We start from the raw sequence: 20,117 nt of genomic DNA, 5'->3' as shown, positions 1-20,117 counted from the left end.
CTGATTTAAGCCCTCCGCGCACTTCTAAACCATTGGACTGCAACAGGTTCTGGGAATGATGCTCAAATTGTGAGTTGTGCTTCCATTCCGTGTGCGAGGGTGGTGGTCTTCAGAAATTCTGTCATCTGTTTAAAGAAATTGAGAATGGCTTGAGGACTCAGGCAGGAAGTGTCATTAATGCTGGCATGAGCTGTAATTTGCATCTGGTTGTACCCAATGAATTCAGTAGCCGCAGACAGAACCCCTTTATAATCACCCCACCCTTTTCCCCTAAGTTAGAGCTTGTGATGACCAGCATATTTACCCTCTGTGTTAGTCCAGAGTTAGCAGTAAAATTCGTAACAGACCTGGTAGTTGATGCATCCCGTGCCGGCTCAAATGTGCTGTGAATGATGGACAGTACCTCATACCTGCCCTTGGCAGCAGTGTGAAGGTTGTCAGCCATGGCCAATTCAATTCCTCATTGTTTCTGGACAGCGGTCAATTCTCCTAGTGTCTGCATGTGGCAAGCAAAGTTCCTGTCAGTTTTGCATTACACTGAACTATATAAAATAACACGAAAGAAAGTACTAACCCAAGTACTCAGAGACTAATTGAGAAACTGCAAGGAAACATCAACAAAAATAACGCAAACTACATGACTACTGCACTGTATGTGATGCAAGCCATCACCAGGAGTACTACAACCTATAACTAATAAAAATGAGACTCGGTGTCTATAAGACACCAGTAGTGGCAATACCCCTAAAAACTTTAAGAATAAATGAAAGTGTAAGGTGCTGCATGCTGCACGGCACATAGGCAGACAATAAAAACAAGATGATTATATTGAGAAATAGTCAAGAGACCTACAAAGCACCATCACAGAATCCTTTCTAACATTCAGATATCTTTTAATTTGTAGCATTTTTGAAGGATTAAAAGAAAGTAGTCCTCGTATTGTATTTTATTTTATGTCTCACACTTAGTACCATGTATTGACACTCTGGTAAAAACCTCATAGAGACAATGTCCTCTCAAATTTAATCAGACTGAAAAGTTTTGATGTGACTTTTTTATTGTTCTCTGCTTTCCATTTAGAATGTTATGCCATTCAAAACATTGTGAGTAGCTACTCGGACATTCTCAATTACTTGTAATGTTAAGTCTATGCCCATAAACACCTGCTATTGGCATTAACAAGAGCCAATGCATGTGTGTGAAACAGTTATCTTAGCATGAAAGGATGAACTCTTAGCATGAGTGAATGTAATATATAAACCTACATGTGTAAAGAAAATAGTTGTTACTGCAAACATGGCATACTACTTGAGAGAAATACTTCACAGTAGTTGCGCAGAGGCTTTCAGAATCCATCTGAACATTTCTGCTTGATTTGTATTTCTCAGAACAGCTAAATTTTTGTATTCTGAATAAATATAATATTTATGATACTGTATGAAAGGGAGAGATTGCTAATTACTACACCGAGTGGCAGAGAGACACAGTGAATAAAGACTTCTAGAAGTTATTTAGCAGTTGGACTAAGTCCTTTGTCAGATGTGATTGAAACACACATTTATTTTGTCTGCATCTGACAAAGGACTTAGTCCGGCAGCTAAATAATTTATAGCATTCTTTATTAAATGTGCATGTCTTGCCATTCAACAAATCCTCTATGTGGTGAGTAGCAATCTGTCCTTTCCATATTGTTGTCATTGCATCATAGATTTTTCCATTGTTTGATATTCCTGCATAATATGTACACTGACTGGCAATATTTTCTCCTTCAGTTTCTATTCCAGATGTTCGACATTCATCTGCAGACTGTAGGGATGAAGAGAAGGAAGACATATCTATAAATGAGGATTTGTGCCCCATAGACAACGAGTGTAAATTGGAAACACAGGTTGAACGAGTGGAACATGCATCGGAATCTATATCTGGTGAACCTGTAATGGTTTCAGAGACTCGTGATGGACGCGAAGTCCCCGTTCGAGAAACTGACGCTAGTGTTAGTGAAAGGGACGGAGAACGTCCAGTGACGTGGATGGCAGAAGTGAGTGTTGTACAGTCAACTGTGATATATGACCAGGCACCTGAAAACAATATAAAGGACAATGTAGCTAATGAAGACACTGAGGGTCATGGAGCAGCTGTGGTCAAGGAAGAACAACAGATGGAGGAAATGGAAGAAGTAGAGGAGGAGGAAGAGGAGGAGGTGGAAGAAGAAGAGGAAGATGAGGATGAGGATGAAGAACAGGCAGAATATGTAAGTGGAAAAGAAGCCAATCGAAGTGGAGAAACGGATTCAAAGGATCACAGTACAGGAAGTAAAGGGAAGGAAAATGCTTTGAAAGAGGAACAAAAAGTACAAAGTAAGATGCCATCTGATGAGGTAGATGTTTCTGAACCCAAAGGAGCAGTGCACACAGATGAGATGGGCCAAAGTGAAGAGGACGAGGCAGCACACGTCATCGTCAATGATGGGGCAGGCGATAACAACGTGTCCGACGGTGGTGGCGAGTCTAGTGCGGAAGGTGAAAGAGCTCCACCCGTGCCGAAACATAAAATTATTTTACGCCGCATACTCGTGCAGAGCGACACTGTGACAGAAAGTGAAGACATGGTGAGTGCCAGGGAAACGGTGGCGCAGGAAGACGAAGCCGTGAAACGGGACACACCCGTCGGAGAGAAGTGTGACGCTTTGAAAGGTGAGGCGGCGGTGAAGGGTGAAGGTGTCTCCAGGAGCGACGGCATCTCCAAGAGCGACCCTCTCACGCGGAGTGACATAGGTACCAAAAGTGAAGGTCTCTCGAAGAGTGACCCACTTACGAAAAGTAGTGAAGGTGTCAGTGCAAGTGAACGAGTTATACGAAGTGAAGAAGCAGACGGGGCAGCTCCGGAAATACCTGCCGCAGCACAGGACGCTGGTGGGAAGGAAGCAGGGAAGGGAGAACCGGCAGCAGCACTGAGCGAGAGGACTACGCAGAGCGAAGCCTCTGAGGTGACGGCCCAGAGCGACGAGTCGAGCCGCGAGGAGAGGGACGAGCCGGTACCGAGCGCCAGGTCTCTGCCGGTGGATGGAAAAGCTGCGGCCAGTCCTGTCAGGGCAGTGCACAGCGAAGAAGCAGGTGAGGCTCATTACCTTCATTCTTTCTTTGTTTTCAATACACAGCATTCCTGTTCTCATTTATATTCGATTTGTGTAGACATAAAAGTTTGAATTATGTGACATTTCACACCTGTCACACCTGCAAAATAACACTGGATAACACTGGCCATCTAGCTTCAGGTCTCTATCTAGTTGAATTTTTTTTTTTTTTTCACAAGATATCCTGCAAATCATGGATGAAGGGCAACAGGTGGATTCCATATTCTTTGATTTCCAGAAAGCGTTTGACACAGTGCCCCACTGCATAACAAAAAATATTACTTATGAATATGGTATTTTGACATTTCTTTTGTAATATATAAATGTAGTACCTGCTGTTAAGAAGAATTTCTAGTGGAAAATTGGCTGTGGCTGAAACACGTCATACAATTAAAGATAAATTATACAGAGTATCAGGTGTTACAATATGTCATTTCTGTGATTTATTAAAGCTGTGGAACACAATCAACAAAAAGTATTTTGGACTACAGAATAGCTTCCCAGATATGTGGGTGGCCCAAAGACTTGTTAAGTAATAGAACCCATTATCTTGTTCTCGATGGTGAGTGTTCATCAGAGATGAAGGCATCATCAGGTGGTGTGATGGGACTGCTCTTTTTCTCTGTATAAATAAATGATCTGACAGATAGTGTGGGCAGTGATGTGCAACTGTTTGCTCAGTAACTATAGGAGGATACAGGATGACTTGGATAGAATTTCTATTTGGTGTAAAGAATGGCAGCTTTCTCTGAATGTAGAAAAACATAAGTTACAGCAGATGAGTAGGAAAAATAATCATCTAATGTTTCAAATTCAGTATTAGTAGTATCCTGCTGGACACTGTGACGTTGATTAAATATCTAGGCATAATGTTACAAAGTAGGTATGGTCGGTAATAGGGAAAGTGAATGGCAGGCTTGTTTATTGGGTCATTTTTAGAAAAAGTGTAGCACATCTGTGAAGAAAACTGCTTACAGAATGCTAGTGTCACTCATCCTTGAGTACTGCTCAAGAGTTTGGGGTCCCCACCAGGTCAGTTTAAAGGAAGACACTGAAGAAATTCAGATTTGTTACCAGTAAGTTGAGTCAACGCGTGAGTATTACGCAGATGCTTCATGGACTCAATTGGAGGGAAGATGACAGTCTTTTTATGAAACACCACTGATAAAATTTAGAGAACTGGTATTTAGAACTGAGTGCCAAATGCTTCTACTGCTGCTATTGTATATTTTGCATAAGGACCGCAGAGATAGAGGACGAGAAATTAGGGCTTATACAGAGACATACAGACAGTCACTATTTCCGGTCCTTCCCAGAGAGGTGTTCTTTGTTCTATCATTCAGATTTGCTTGACCACAGTGGAAGTATCTGTGCAATTTACCCTCTGTGTCATATAATGTCACACTGTTGTACACGTCCATAAACTCAATGTGGATTGTTGCAGCATTGTCCCCTGTCCCAGTTCTAAAAAAAAAATCTGTCAACGCTCTACTTTGTTTGTGTGCTGTGGCTGTGGTACTATGACATGGTGAATTCAGTGTGTGTCAAGACTGGAAACATGTACTTGCACATAAAAATTGATTACATAACGGTATTTTTTCAAGGTGATCATTAAAGATTTGTGACAACCTCTTTTAGTTAAAAATAATAAAAAATGAAAAAAAGAGCAGGTATAAAATCCAATTAGAGTTCACAGCTTTGTTGAACACTTTTAGATCAATTTCCATGTAGACTGCACAACGTACTGTGATATGTTTCAGCCTAGATGATGCATCAGATTTAGGTTGATACAACTTCTGGTACACTGCTGCATCAGGTGGTTTGTATACTGCTACGTACAATACGTGAGAGCCACAAAGAGAGCTCTAGATTGATTAGTGAAAGAAAAGTGTAGTATGTATATTAGCTGTATGCTAAAGTTTGTCCTTAATTGTATCGAAAGGAAAAATCTCTTGGGAAAATTACAAAATTTCAAGGCAGAATTTCTCACCAGGCAAAATGCCAGTATTGCTGATACAGCCATTTGTACATCTGCATCTGCATCTATATCTGTACTCCACAAGCTACCTTACAGTGTCACGCAGAGGGTACTTTCTCACCTTACCTGCTCTAGTTGGAAATAGTTCCTGGGAAGAACAGTAGCTGGTAGGCCTCCCTGTGAGTTTGAACCTTTCTAATTTTACATATGTGGTCTTTTCACAGTATGTGCATAGGAGGAAGCAGTGTATTGATTTACTCTTCTAGGAACGTACGCTCTCAGGACTTAACAGTAAACTGTACTGTGATGCAGAACTCCTCGCATGAAACTTCTGCCACTGGAGTTGGCCAACTATCTCTTGTGATGCTTTCACTTACTAGCTGAACCCGTAACAAAACATGATGATCATCTTTGGATCTTCTCTATTTCCTGTATCCGTCCTGTTTGATGTAGGTTCTAACAATACCACCACTTGCAAAGTAGGTTAGAAATCAGATTAATAATGTTGCTCATGCAGCATATGTTCGCTTTATCGGGCAACAACAAAGTTATTGACTGTGGATGGTATTGTCAGAATGGAAATAATGAAGTCACTGTAAAAAGGTCATTAATTTTGACACTTATCTTGAATGGATTCCCATGTAGGTTTCGTCGAAGTTGTTATGGCTCACCTTTTTGATTCTAGGGTGATTCCACTTTGACTGCTAGAACGTCCATCTCTGTATTTTAGCAATATTTGAAGACCTAACAAATGTGTTTTTCAGGAAAACTCTTAATGATCAAACAATCCCAGATGAGAACAATGGTATGGTAGAAATGATTTTTGACTTGGTGTTCACGATCCACATTTTTATTAAACTTCTTGTAAATTCACATATACTTCTTCTTAATTGTCACATCATCAAGAAAACAGTTTTGTATCAATCTTTATATATTTAATTTCCACTTTAACCAAATACAAGACTTGACTGTTCTTTTACAAAGCGAAATAACAACTTAACTTCTACAAAGTGAAAACAATGACCGCTCTGTGCGCATTCATGCCAAAACAGTTACAAGTAAGTCAAAGATTATGACAGTCTCACAGAAATGAATACACACAAGAACCACATCTCTGTAAAAAACGATACATCGGAGTACCTATACATTAATAAAACCAAATGTGAATATTGTCACAAAAATATGTCTGTTACTTTGCAGGAAAGTAGTACAATATTACTGGTATCGAGAACTGGGGTTGGAGTGCCATAATGGTCACATAAATAGAGAACCATTACAAGGTCCCAGACTGACAACAAATATTCAAACATTGGTCGAACAACAGTTTTGTAGTGTTTTTTTAGTGTATACACTGATTGAAAAAAACATCACACACCAAGAGACAGATAATATCGAACAACAAAATTTTGGGAAAACATCTCTCTATGTAACATTTTAAGTGGTTAGCATTGCAAGATCACAGGTTAATGTAAGGGCGAGATAAGCATGAATTGTGTCTTACAGGTGCAGCATGTCAGTTTGTGGGACGGAGTTCCGTGCCTGTTGCACTTCTTCAGCCAATAAAGAAACAGTTAATGCTGTTTGTGAATGACACTGGAGCTGTCATCTGACGGTGTTCCACATGTGTTCTGTCAGAGACAGATGTGGCGATCGAGCAGGCCGAGCCATCGTGTCGACACTGTGTAGTGGATACTGGGTTCAGACAGCAGTATGTGGGCGAGTGTTATGGTGTTGGAAAACACCCCCTGGAATGCTGTTCACAAATGGCAGCAAAACAGGTCAAATCACCAGACTGATGTATAAATTTGCAGTCAGGGTGCATGGGACAGCCACGGTGATGCACCTGCTGTCGTACGAAATCACACCCCACACCGTAACTCCAGGTGTAAGTCCATCTGTCTATCATGCAGACTGGTTGGTTGCAGGTGGTCACCCATCCTCTTCCTAACCAACAGATGGCCATCAGTGGTAATGGCAGAACTGGCTTTCATCAGAAAACAGGACAGACCTCCTCCTGCCCTCCAATGAGCTCCCGCCTAACCACTGAATCCACAAACTGTTGTAGTTTTGGGGCAGTGGAATGCACGTTACAGGGTGTCTGGCTCAGAGCTGTCCTTGAAGTAACAAATTTGTAACAGTTCATTGTGTCACTGTGGTGCCAACTGCTGCTCAGATTGCTGCTCCAGATGCAGATGTGCCACAGCCTTATGCCGAACATGACAGTCTTCCCTCTCGTTCGTGCCACGTTGCCATCCAGAGCTCGGTCTTCCTGTGACCGTACATACCTGTGACCGCTGCTGCCAGCAGTCGTGTACAGTGGCTACATTCCTGCTGAATCTGTATGAAAATATCGCAGAAGAAACATTCTGCTTCTCGTAGCCCTATTAAACAATCTCTCTGAAACTCAGTGAGCTGTCGATAATGGCACCGTCGTTGTCTTAAAGACATTCTTCACTAACATCGACACGCAGTGTCCAATCTTAAAGGTAACAAATGCCCGTGACCACTACAGTGTATATTTAAAGGCAGCCACGCCACTAACGCCGCTCTTATCCGACTGGCACCAGATTCCAATAGACATCATCTTTCAGACATTGAACCGTGTCTTCCAACTTTCATTTATCTCGTACAACTCCTTCGTGGTGTTACGATTTTTTTCCGTGAGTGTATTTCAGAATCAAAGTTAGTCATCAATTGCACAATTAATTTCTTTGGTTATTTATGTAAATATGATTCATTTACTGTAAATAATCAGTCTGTCAATCTGCGTTTATAATTATCACGTAGAATATGTACATTTTTGGACATCTCGTGGCATTATGTTTCTTCAGAAGAAGATATTGATATGTGCTAAAGTAAAATGACAGATTAATCTGCTGTAAATGGTAAAGTGAAATAAAAATAATTGTGCAGCTGATAACTGAATTTGATTCTGCAATATCTTCTATGTGGTGAACTAAATTTTTACAGCCACCCCCTGCATTGATTGATGGTCCCTGTCCGTCATTACATTAGGTCTGCCTGTCTTAGTTTAACTGTGGTAGTTCTTCCTCATTTTGACCTCACAATCACATCACCAATAGCTGACATGGGTGGCAGTTGAAAGGTTTAGATGTCGATGATGCATTTATTACTCAGGCGACAGCGAATGAGTAGTCCACATTCGAAGCCACTGAGCTGTCCTGACTGACCCATTCTTCTGTCACTGCGTCCTTACTGACTACACAATACTGCCCGCCTCCTTTCATAGTGCTGAGTCTGCCTCTCATGACATCTGATGGTCAATTCTGCATTATGTAGGGGTGTCCAGATACTTCCTATCACATAGTGCACACCGCATAATTTAAATAAGGATAAGAACCATATTTCCTTGCACTTTGAAAGATGAGAAATTGGCATTTACATAAATTGAGTAATAGTTGATTTTTATTCCACATCAGTAATATGGTGCAATATATCTCTTGAACTGTTTTCTTCCCACAGTATTTGGTACACTTATAATGAAATATTAGTGCATATATTTTTAATCTTGTCATTCCAGATCAGTACACAATGGCAATGATGTTTTTCACTAAAAATTTGACTCACAAACCTGCAAAATGAAGCTGTGATGTTTCCAGGTTTCCAACAATCAATCAGAAATATAAAACAAAACAACATATCATCATTCAGTAATTAACTGAGAGTGCCCATCAGTGACCACATCTTCTGTTAACTAATTGAATTCTTATGCGTGATGAGCTTGTCCTTCACATTATTTATTATGAGTGTAAGAAATTCACACACCATTTATAATATGTAGCTAAGTTAGGGTTATCTGAGCAAACAAAAGTGATTACTATTACAAAAATAATGTGCTTTCCCATATAGATTTGTATGGCAAAGGAAAAACTGCAATTTTACACTCATCTTTGTAAAAGTAGTACATTTATACAGGATAGTAGATAATAAAAATGAAACAAATGAAGCAAGCAAAAGGAAATAAAAATTTCTAAAAAGGAGATTGACAGGAATGACTAGAGAACAAATGTAAGGATACAGAAGCACATGTAACTAGGGGAAAGATAGCTACTACCTATAGTAAAATTAAAGAGCTGTTTGGAGAAAAGGAAAGCAGTTGTATGAATACCAAGAATTCAGATGGAAAACTAATACTAAGCAAAGCAGAGAAACCTGAAAGGCGGAACTGGTATATGAAAGGACTATGCAAGGTAAATTGCACTTGAAGGCGATATTATAGAGAGAGAAGAGGGTGTAGATGAAGATGGGATAAAAGGTATGACATATGATTCTGAGGGAAGAATTTGACAGAGTACTGAGAGACCTAGGATGAAACAAGGCTCCTGGAGCAGATGACATTCCCTCAAGACTTCTGATATCCTTGGGACAGCCAGTCTTAACAAAACTGTTCCACTTGGTATGCAAGACATAGGAGACATGTAAAATACCCTCAGACTTCAAGTAGAATGTAATAACGCCACTTCCAAAGAAAGCAGGTGCTGCCAGGCATGAAAATTACTGACCTATCAGTTTAGTAAGTCATCATTACAAAGTAATAACACGAATTATTTACAGAATAATGGAAAAAATTGGTAGAAACTGACTTTGGGGAAGATCAGTTTGGATTTTGGAGAACTAAAGGAACATGCTTGCAGTACTGACCATACAAATTATCTTAGAAGATAGCTTAAGGAAAGGCAAATCTAAAGCTATAGCTTTTTTTAGATTTGGAGAAAGCTTTTGACGCTGTCAACTTGAATAAACTCTTTGAAATTCTGAACTTTTGTTTATGATGCACACTCTTTGGTGTTGCAGTTTTTATTCCTGTCAGTGTATTTGTTTTCTAAACCTCATTTTTTTCTCATTAAAATAGATCCTACTTATATGTTCAGTCTTATCAGCAGTACCATCTGATTTTTTGCTTAACAGTGGATAAATGATTTGTTTCGTACATTTCTGTCTTGAATATTATTTTTTATTTTGATGTCATTACAAATACAATATACAAGATTATTAAAAAAATACAAACTGATACAGCATATCAGGCATACAGCAAGAGTCAGTAACCACATAGGAACCAGGGGTTGCAAAGGCTATCCAGGGCTACTAAATGGTATTGCAGCTATATAGTCACATGCTACAAATGGATACCCACTACAGGAGATGCTCAAAATTTTGTCAAGATGCATCGAGATGCACCTGAAATCGATGCTGCGTTGAATGGTACTGCAGTCTCTCAAAGATTCCTGGTGTCTCTCAGAGACATCCTGCTGCCACATCCATGCTACCTGCTAGGTCCTATGGCATGTAAAAGGTGTTTCATATACAGCGCCTTTCAAATACCCCCACAGGAAAAAATCAGTTGGGGGCATATTGTGTGATTGTGGTGGCCATGACCCACCATGGCCAATCCAGTGGCCGAGTAACAATGCCTGCAATATGCCCTGACTTGTCTGCTGATATGTGCAGGGGCTCTGTTGTGCTGAAATTGAATGTGGCATCAAACAGGCATGGGAACGTCATTCAGCATGTCCAGCAGAACCTCTTGCAGAAATATGAGATACGTGCTATCATCGAGTTGATTCATAACAATGTATGGTCCAATTAAGCAGTCTCTCCAGCGATGCTAGTCCACATATTAAGAGTAAATTTGCATTGTGAGGCATATGTACATGAAGCATGTGGGTCCACTTCCACCCACGTATGGAGGTTGTGAACATTCCTCACACCCTCGAGTGAGGGTGCAGCTTCATCATTGGAGAGGACACTCACTGTGAAGCTTCATTGTGCAGTGAGCTCCTACAGAAACCACCCCACAGATCCCACGCACATGTTGTAGTCTATCGGTTGCAGTGCCTGGATGCGATGGAAATAAACAGATGCAGTCCTTTGTCGTGTACAATCCACCGGACGGAGGGTTGGCGGATATGAGTGGCTCGGGATACACTTTGTCTACTTGTTGATGCTGCACCCTTTTGAGAATGCTTTCTTTTGCTGCAACTGTCTGTTGTAATGATGGAGGTTGGCAGATAATGTGTAGCACAGCATCTTTTTATCTGCATGTATTGCACAATATAATTGCACGGCTTCTCGCTCATTGCAATTGGCCATGCCATAAATCAAATACATGCCAGCCATTTTGCAGTACATGTAACTAGCTGTCTTACTCCCAATGCTTCCACAGCTTGAAAGGTCACGATCTCCATGCGCTCCATCCGCGTTTGTGTAGCAATGCCCTCTCTGGGCTGTAGCAACATGGTGTGTTCAACCCCTGGTTGCTATGCGATTTCTGATCCTTGTTGTGTGCCCGATGTGCTGTGTGATTTTGTAAATGTTTTTACATTTTACAATCCTTGACGTGTAGGCTGCCCTGCATGACAGGAGTGTTGTATTACCTTATTGATCTTTATCGATCTTATCGGTGTTTTTTGAATCACACTGTATATATCTAGCTAATTTTTAAACTGGACTCTGTTAACTGGCTTTCATTTGCTTAGGAGGCAACAGTGCTGCAGGACTAGCCCTAAGTAGAAGTGAGACTGTAGAAACTTCACCAGAAAGGGACATGGCCAATGGAACTGCATCAACATCTGACAGCAGTCCACTCCCAAAACTGGTTCGGGTAAGCTTGCACTCTGGCCATATTCACGTCCACAAGTTAAAAAAAAATTAATTGATTATTTGTCCGATTTACCATTTGTAAAGTGAGCCAAGGTTTGCCACACACACACACACACACACACACACACACAGTGGGTGATTCAGCTGCCCCTGCCAATGTCTACCTGCAGTGTCATAGCTGGTGAGACTTTCATATTCTCTCACTCACAGTGTGCAGACTATTAGTTCTAGAAAAAAAAATGAACAGCTCCTTTATGTAGGAAATTTAATGCAGTTAAATTTTGTACAGGTGCTGAAGTCCACAGTTTTCAAGTCATGCGAAAGTGACCTTCAAATGCACCTCCACCAGTCAGGATTTCTGGTATGTTGTTCATGGCACTCCGTCCTACCATTGTACAAAAATTTCTGACTAAATGAGCTACTCCCAATATTCGACCTTTTTAGGTCTCTATTGATTGGACTATTAAACCACCATCATAGTCAGCTGTTTCATTATCATTATTAATGTAGACATTCCCTTGACAGTAATGAAAGAAAAATGACTTTTCTAAACGTTGAACTAATATTGTGTTGACAGTTCAGTCCAAATTTAACCCTTCCAAGCAATGAGGTTTCGTAGTCAGAAGGCTTGACTAATACAGTGATGGAATTGTTTATTTCCTACTGTTTAAATTCACAAAAAGTTAGGAAAAATTTATTTAAATGTCTATTTTACAATTTCTAAGGAATCAACTAAGCTGGTGACATAATAAGGCCAGTCAATGAAGATAAAAAAAGATTGAATGTGGGAAATAATTCACGGAGTTGCAAATTTTTGTGCTCCATCTCTATTTATGTCTGTTCCAATGGGACAACATTGAACCAAAACCTACCTAGCTACATTTCTTCCATTTTATTCCAGAGATAGAGTCATTCTAAACTGCTTTGGACTTGGAGATGTATAGCATCTATCCATTTGTTTGTAGATGCACGTGCATTATACTATTAAATTGGCATTCTGGAACTTACATCAAACTCAGTCTTAATATGAACAATCTCTCATGCTTCTTTTCAATCTTAAGGTATTTTGGTATGTACTTTGATCATAAGAAAAAGCTTACTCATTTTTGGTGTGTTGCCAAAGCTATGGAGTTGAGGGCCTGTGTGTGTGTGTGTGTGTGTGTGTGTGTGTGTGTGTGTGTGTGTGCGCCTGTGTGTAAGAGAGAGACAGACAGAGAGAGAGAGAGAGAGAGAGAGAGAGAGAGAGAGAGAGAGAGAACACAAATTTGTGTTATTTCTTTCTCAGAACACTGGCTCAGAAATGAAAACATGTGGCAGTCTAATACTTGTTAAGGAGGGCACCATATTCAGCAAGTGAAACAAATCTGACCACTTATATGTTGAAAACACATTGTACTGTATAAATCGTGCAGCATTATGTAATAAGTCACTGTGACTGGAGCCAGTGGTCATAGCTGTGTGATTTGTGCTTGTGTGAATGTGTGTGCTACTTCAGAAGAATGTTAATGAAGTTTGTTTCATTTAAAAAACTTTAAGAGTTTTCACATAAAAATTTTGGAGTTATTACTTTTCAGCACTCCCTTGTGGTCAATCACACACTGCTCCTATATAAGCTGAATGCTTACAGTATAAGAGGAGTGTGCAATGAATGGCTTCAGTCACATCTATCAAACAGAGGGCAGCTGGTAGAAACACCAACACATGAATGAAGAATAATCCATTTAGATATAGCATCAGTCACCTCAGGACTCTCACAGGGTCCGACCTTAGGCTCCCTTCTCTACCTTCTGTGTGTTAATGACCTCCCAGAGAACCTAGCCTCACCAGTACCTGTGTTATTCACTGGTGATACAAACCTCCCATCTTCTAACATTTCCCAACAGTAAATGAGAGCTGACTTGATTGACAGCAGTGAAAAGCTCCTCTATTGGCTCTATGATTACTCAATGTGGTAAAACAGCTCATGTTGGCTTCTTCCTATCAAAGTACCATACAACACATATACAGAGTCCGCCAGAACAATGTATACACTCTTTGTCAGGCTCTATTGAGATATCAATATTGTTGTTTGATTCAAGTTACGAATGTGTTAGTACAGCCTTTGGCTCAACAGATGTTAGTACTTTCATATCGGTATTGAGAAAACAAGGTGGCTGTAGCACACTTGACATTTGAGCATTGAAAATGTATTGTGAAGTGATTTTTCAGGTATGATAAGAGTTTGAAACAGAACTGACAACCCACCTAACAATTAAATGCATCATTGGCAAGTTTGAATTGCATGGAACAATTTGTGATATTCACAATGGAAGATCAGGAAGACAGTGTACAGCTAAAAGTCCTACTTTGTCAGCTCTCGTGTTGGAAACGTTTCTTAATTCTTCACAGAAATCTGTTATGCAATGTGCATGTGAAGTGGGGGTTAACAGTACAAGTGTACGAAGAATTCTGAAAGCTGCAAAGTGGAAAGTTTAGATTCCACGATTAGTGCACGCGATTAAAGGTGACGATCCTGATCGCCGAATGCAATTTTGCAAATGCTATCATCAAATGGTAACTGATGACAAACAGTTTGTGACGAAGGTAGTGTGGAGTGACGAGGCACAATTTAAACTTAATGGAACCATGAATCAGCATAACAGTGTGTACTGGCACTGGAAAATCTGCACATTTATGTGGATAAAGGGGCCAATTTACCAGGGGTTCATGTGTGGGGAACTGTTAAAGATAATGTCTCTCAACGTAAGCCACACACCCCGTAGGAACTTGGCCAGGAGATTACAGCTACATGTGCAGCGATCTCCACTGTAACACTGACTGACGTAGTTGCGGCGACTGCTCATTGTTCTGTTAAATGTATAGCCACTAATTGTGAACATTTTGAACTTTTAAAGTAACCATGTGCTAAACTGAAGGTTGTACAACATGTGTGATCAATTATTAAATGTAAAATATACACGTAAGTAATACTTTTCATTCCTTAAAATGTGTGTACATTTTTCTGACAGAGTCTGTAGAACCATTAGTTATGAACAATAAAGCTATTGAGCAGTCCTGTGATACTAAATTCCTTGGGCCATGAGTAGAAAATACACTACCATGGAATACGTGCAAAATGGGTAGCCCTTGCTATGCCTTCAGAGTTGTCAGTCAAAGATATGATTTGACTAACATTAAAACTATGTACTTTGTTCTGGCTAACTCAGTCGTCTCATATGGCTTCCTGTTTGGGGATCAACACACAAGAAAATATTTTTTATGTGAAAAGAAATTGTCAAGTTATTGCCACCATATGCACCAACCAAGCCAATCTTCAAAGAACTGGGAATATTACATGCCCTGTGCATAACATTCAAGAGACTGTTTCATTTGTAAACAGGAATCTACATCTCTTTAAAACAAATAATGATGTCTAATAAAAGAAAACATGGTCCATAGTAGGATGTAATGTGGACAATCTTTACTTAAATTGTTCGATTAGCTAACTCTGACAGCTTGTCATTTTCAAGCATTTGTAAAACCAATGTAGAAGAGTATTTAATTGGATGGATAAAATATCTACTCACCAAGTGGTGGCAGAACACACACACATAAGACGGTTGTAATTGGCAAGCTTTTGCAGGCAGTGGCTCCTTCTTCAGGCAGGTGGTGAAGGAAAAGGACTGCAGAGGTCTAGGAAAAGGGGTAGATTTCAGGAAAGTCACCCAGAGCCACGGGTCTGGGGAGACTTACCGTACAGGATGAGAAGCAAAGACAAGAATCAGTCCTTCCTTTTCAGCCCGTACAGTAAGTCTCCCGTGACCCGCAGTTCTTGGTGACTTTCCCGAAATCTACCCCTTTTCCTAGACCTCTCCAGTGCTTCTCCTGCACCCTTCTTCCTTCCCCTTCAACCCTTCAGTCTGAAGAAGAAGCCAGTGGCTCCGAAAGCTTGCCAATTATGCATTTGTGTGTTCTGCCACCGCTTGGTGAGTAGATTTTTATTCAACTAAATAATTTGGTCAATTATTGATTGTTTTAAATGTAGAACAGTATCACATTGTCTACTTACATCTCCATATGTTGGCCTATATAAGTAACACATTACACATCTCACATTATATACTGCCTTACCATGCATAATTCCTACTTGCATGTGTAATATTGGGTATTACATGTAATTAGCAAGTTATTTTTCACTACACATGAAAAGTAGACTTTTTTTCATCCATACATTTTGAATGGGCCCCCATTAACATGACAACTTGAAATATCATATTGGGAACTCTACTGTAAGTACTACATCTTGACAACTAACAGCAGCTGATATTGTGTTATCAAAGGCACACATATATCCAAACACTGTAGGGCTGTTCATGAAATATGTCATAGGCACATTAAATCTATTTCTGGAATGCCAGACTTAGCTGATGTACTGTATGTCAGACAATCAGTAGCCAGAGACTACTTAAGGGCATATAGACAGACATAATAAAATATTTTATATGGTACATTAACAGTAATATATGAAATAAGTACAAATTTCACAAAATATTGAAAGATGAACAATCCTTAATTACTGGCAAGCTGGACTTAACAATCACCTTATTTTGTAAGTCATCAGTGTCTGAAGACACAAAAGCAAAGCTATTGACTTTTATAGTCCTACAGTATTTAGATGCTTATGTATCTTTGACAACAAAATATCATCTGCTGTTAGTTAAGCTGTATTACTTAGAGCGAAGTTCATAGTATAATATTTTAAAGTTGTCACGTTAATTTCTATCCATTCACAGTGTAAGGATGGAATATAAAGTGTACTTTTTACATGTTGTGAAAAATAATTTGACAATCACGACATGCAAGTAGGAATTTTCCACAGTAATGTGAGCTCTTTAATTAGTTACTTATATATGACAATGTATGGGAAGGTATGCAGGCAATGTGATACTCTTCCATGTTGTTTTTACAGATGCTTGTAAATGACAAGTCATCAAAATTAGCTAATTGCACAATTTAAATGAAGATTGTCTACATTACAGACTACTAGAAACCATGTTTTCTTTTATTAATTATTTAGACGCAGTGAATCTCCACAGAAACAAAAATTTTTAAATAATGACATGCATGCTGCTGCACCCATTCTACTGGTAAACCAGAGACTGAGTAAATACCATGAAAATGTGAGGCATATAGCCAGCATATTCTACAACAAATTACATTGCTCAGCTAACACTAATAACTTGTACAGGAAGAATACTCCAACATTGTTTTTATTCTGTTACTGAATTTATGGAAACCAATTTATGTCAGGTGTAACTTTAGTTTTGTTCTTAGTGTAATAGTATTGAATGTTATAGTAGTTCATCTCTGTGTTCACATTGTCCTGGAATTCTTACATTTGCCTTGCAGCACAACATATTCTTGCCATAAAATGTGACTGCATAATTATTGCACCACTAATCTTTATTTATGTTCATCTAACTAAACATTTGCAACCACTGACTGTTTTAAAAAATAAAATGAAATACGTATGGTAAAATAAATACACCCGTCTTAATAGTTGCACACACATATTTTAATTAAATAATTAGTCAGCAGTTATGGCCATGATAACCATACAAGTGAAGACAACATAAGTGTGGAGTAAAAGATTTTGCTTTGTTTTACCTATAAGAAGTTTTGTAATGATGCAGTGACAACTCTCATTTACTCGTTACCTCATAGGAGGGCCATGGGAAGCCGGAAGACACGGTAGCGTGCACCACCACCGCGACCACGACCACCAGCAGTGGGACCAGCATCGACGTGGATGTGAGGAAGGAGGCGAACCTGCGGCTCAAGGAGAGGCTGCAGGAGATGGAGCGACAGGCGGCCGAGACTGTCCGGCTGCACCGGGAGAAGCTTCAGGCTCAGGTGGATGCTGCTGTACAGGAGCTGGAGGCGGAGCAGGTACAGCTGAGAATTGCTCACACTTTATACACTGTCACTGAGCAAAATAATGTGGGAAGGCAGGGTAATGTGAGGAAGTGGGGAAAATTTCATTGAAACTTAACAGTACTCACCTTAAAAGGCTGTGACTGTATTACCAATCTTGTGTCACTGCTTTGATCTGTTATAATAGTTTGCCGCAGATTTTATTGAAATTTAACATATAACGTAGTGTTTTGGGTTGTATTTAGTAACAAGCCTTTTACCTGCATCTTCACTAGTGTAAATATTTGACATACATGTTGCACACACCTCTTCCTCTTCCCCTCTCTCTGTCCAGCTCATCCTCCCATCTCTGTATCCCCCCCCCCTCCCCCCCGCACTATCCATCTCCTCCATCCCCCCCTCTGTATGTCAATCTCCTCTTGCCTCCCCTCCCTATCCATTGCTCCTCTTTCTACTATCTCTGTCCCCTATCTTGCCTCTTTCTCTGTCCTCTCTCCTTCTCCCCTGTCTCTATTCACCTTCTTCTGCCCCACTCTTTGTCCATCCCCTCCTGATCCCCTACGTCTCTATCTATCCTGCCCTGTCCTCCATCCATGTCCCTCCCCTCCTTTGTCTATCTCAAACTTTCCCCACACATGTCCACTCACACATATAGCCCTTGCAAAACCGGCCTGTAAAGAAGGCCAACACTACTTCCACAACACACTTGTCATACTGAGTGCCCTACACATTGGGGGCTCGAAAAATGTTTTTTTTCCCACACTGACGTGTAATGTAAGCTGCCCTGCAAAGCAGATCAATAAGGTAGACACGTGCTACTCTGATACAATGCTCCTGTCATTCAGGACAGCCTACATGTCAAGGGTTGTAAAACTGTTTCTTGCCCCTGATGTACAGGCTCCACTGCAAAGCTGGCCAGTAAGGCAGGGTAACACTATCCCCACACAAAAGCCTCTCACGCAGGATAGCCTATACACCAGGGGCCTGGAAAAAAATGCGCTCCTATTGGAGCTAAGATGTTATAAAAACACACACACACACACACACACACACACACACACACACACACACACACACTGCTTTTATGTATATACTGTTTATACAAACCACTTACAACTAAAGTCACTGTTTATTAGTCTAACATTACTTAGTCCTCATTCACAATTGTCATTGTCTTTAGGGACTGATGACCGTAGCAGTCTGGTCCCTTTAATCCCCCAAACCAACCAACCATTGTCTTTATAAAACTACTTTTTACTCTTGTTACTATCCATCTGAAATATTTACCACGAAAATTCCTGAATCCTAAATTAAACATCATTTAGGACAGTTGTGACCACAGTGGCCAAGCAAGTGGAGCACTAGACTCCAACCCCAGAGCTCCCGGATAAGGGCTGGAATTCTTCCTCATTCCAGACCATCTGCGATGGGCCCAAGTCTACTGAAGCTGCTGTCAAATGAAAACTGAGAATCTTTCTCAGGTAGTACGTGGAAAGACTGCACTGTCTCTGCAGTAAAGCTAATAGCTACGGGCTTTCACCATAGGCCTCAGGACAATTAGGATGGGACACAGGGCAGCACAACATTGGCCAGGTTCACACAGGCAGCCAGTACAGCTACCATTAACTGCCGTAGCGCACTAACTCGAAGTTTGCAATTGCTAGGAATTCAGTCTCAGAAGCACCATTCTGACTGTAGTAAGATGTCTTACAGCTCGGAATCTGAACCTGGTTTTCACATTGAAGGTCTGCTTCTGTTGTAGAATCTTTCAGGTTCTAAGAACAGAATAGTTGCTACTCATTGTATACCAGAGATGCTGAGTCACAGATAGGACTATCTGTGACTCAGCATCTCTGCTATATGGTGAGCAGCAACTATCCTTTTCATAACTGTTACATTCCATTCAGGATTTTCCATTGTTGAGGTTCTAAGAAGAGCTTTTTGGCAAAGAAAATGCCTGAAGAAATGCAGCTCTCACAGACCGTCTGTAGTGCCGTGATTCTTCTGACATTCAGCGTAAGAATTACTTTAGTTGTAACAGAAAACAAAATGATGAAGTTCTTAGGTTGACAGACAGCAGAATTTACATAGTAGCTTGTAACTGTTCATCATGAATTTAATTAAACATTGCATTGTTTTTCACATGTCTGTGGCATGTAAATACTACCTACAGAACCACTTTTATTGATGATTTTGCTTCTAAATGCCTTTCTGTGAAATTTGCACAGTTTCATCTGTGGAGCTCTGCATGACAATCCTGTAACAGCTTAATTTCTCCCAGGTATTTCACTTCTGGTAAGTCCTACGGAAGTATTGGTTGTAACTGTAGAATGAATGACAAAACAGTCTTGCGAATTGTTAGTGAAATAACATGTACAATATTTTCGTATCAGAGACAATTCAAGAAACATGGAAAAAACTTGGTTCATTGTTCAAAACTACTGGATTTTTTACAATGCTATGGCACAGTAG

The 20,117-nt window shown here is 40.1% G+C and overlaps 1 protein-coding gene across 1 annotated transcript in view; it reads left to right on the top strand.

Annotated features, from left to right (window-relative positions):
• The window catches only part of LOC124717004 (centrosomal protein of 164 kDa), a 630,067-nt gene that overhangs the window by 446,375 nt on the left and 163,575 nt on the right, over nt 1-20,117 (top strand). Inside the window, exons 10-13 of the mRNA XM_047243631.1 lie at nt 1,773-3,113; nt 11,609-11,733; nt 12,022-12,093; nt 17,436-17,660. Coding sequence (XP_047099587.1) covers nt 1,773-3,113; nt 11,609-11,733; nt 12,022-12,093; nt 17,436-17,660 — 1,763 coding nt within the window. The remainder of the gene's footprint in view (nt 1-1,772; nt 3,114-11,608; nt 11,734-12,021; nt 12,094-17,435; nt 17,661-20,117) is intronic.

The sequence above is a fragment of the Schistocerca piceifrons genome, chromosome 9 (assembly GCF_021461385.2).
Source record: "Schistocerca piceifrons isolate TAMUIC-IGC-003096 chromosome 9, iqSchPice1.1, whole genome shotgun sequence".
Lineage (NCBI taxonomy): Eukaryota > Metazoa > Arthropoda > Insecta > Orthoptera > Acrididae > Schistocerca > Schistocerca piceifrons.
Note: the sequence above shows the minus strand (reverse complement) of the source record. Positions and strands in the feature narration are given on the sequence as shown.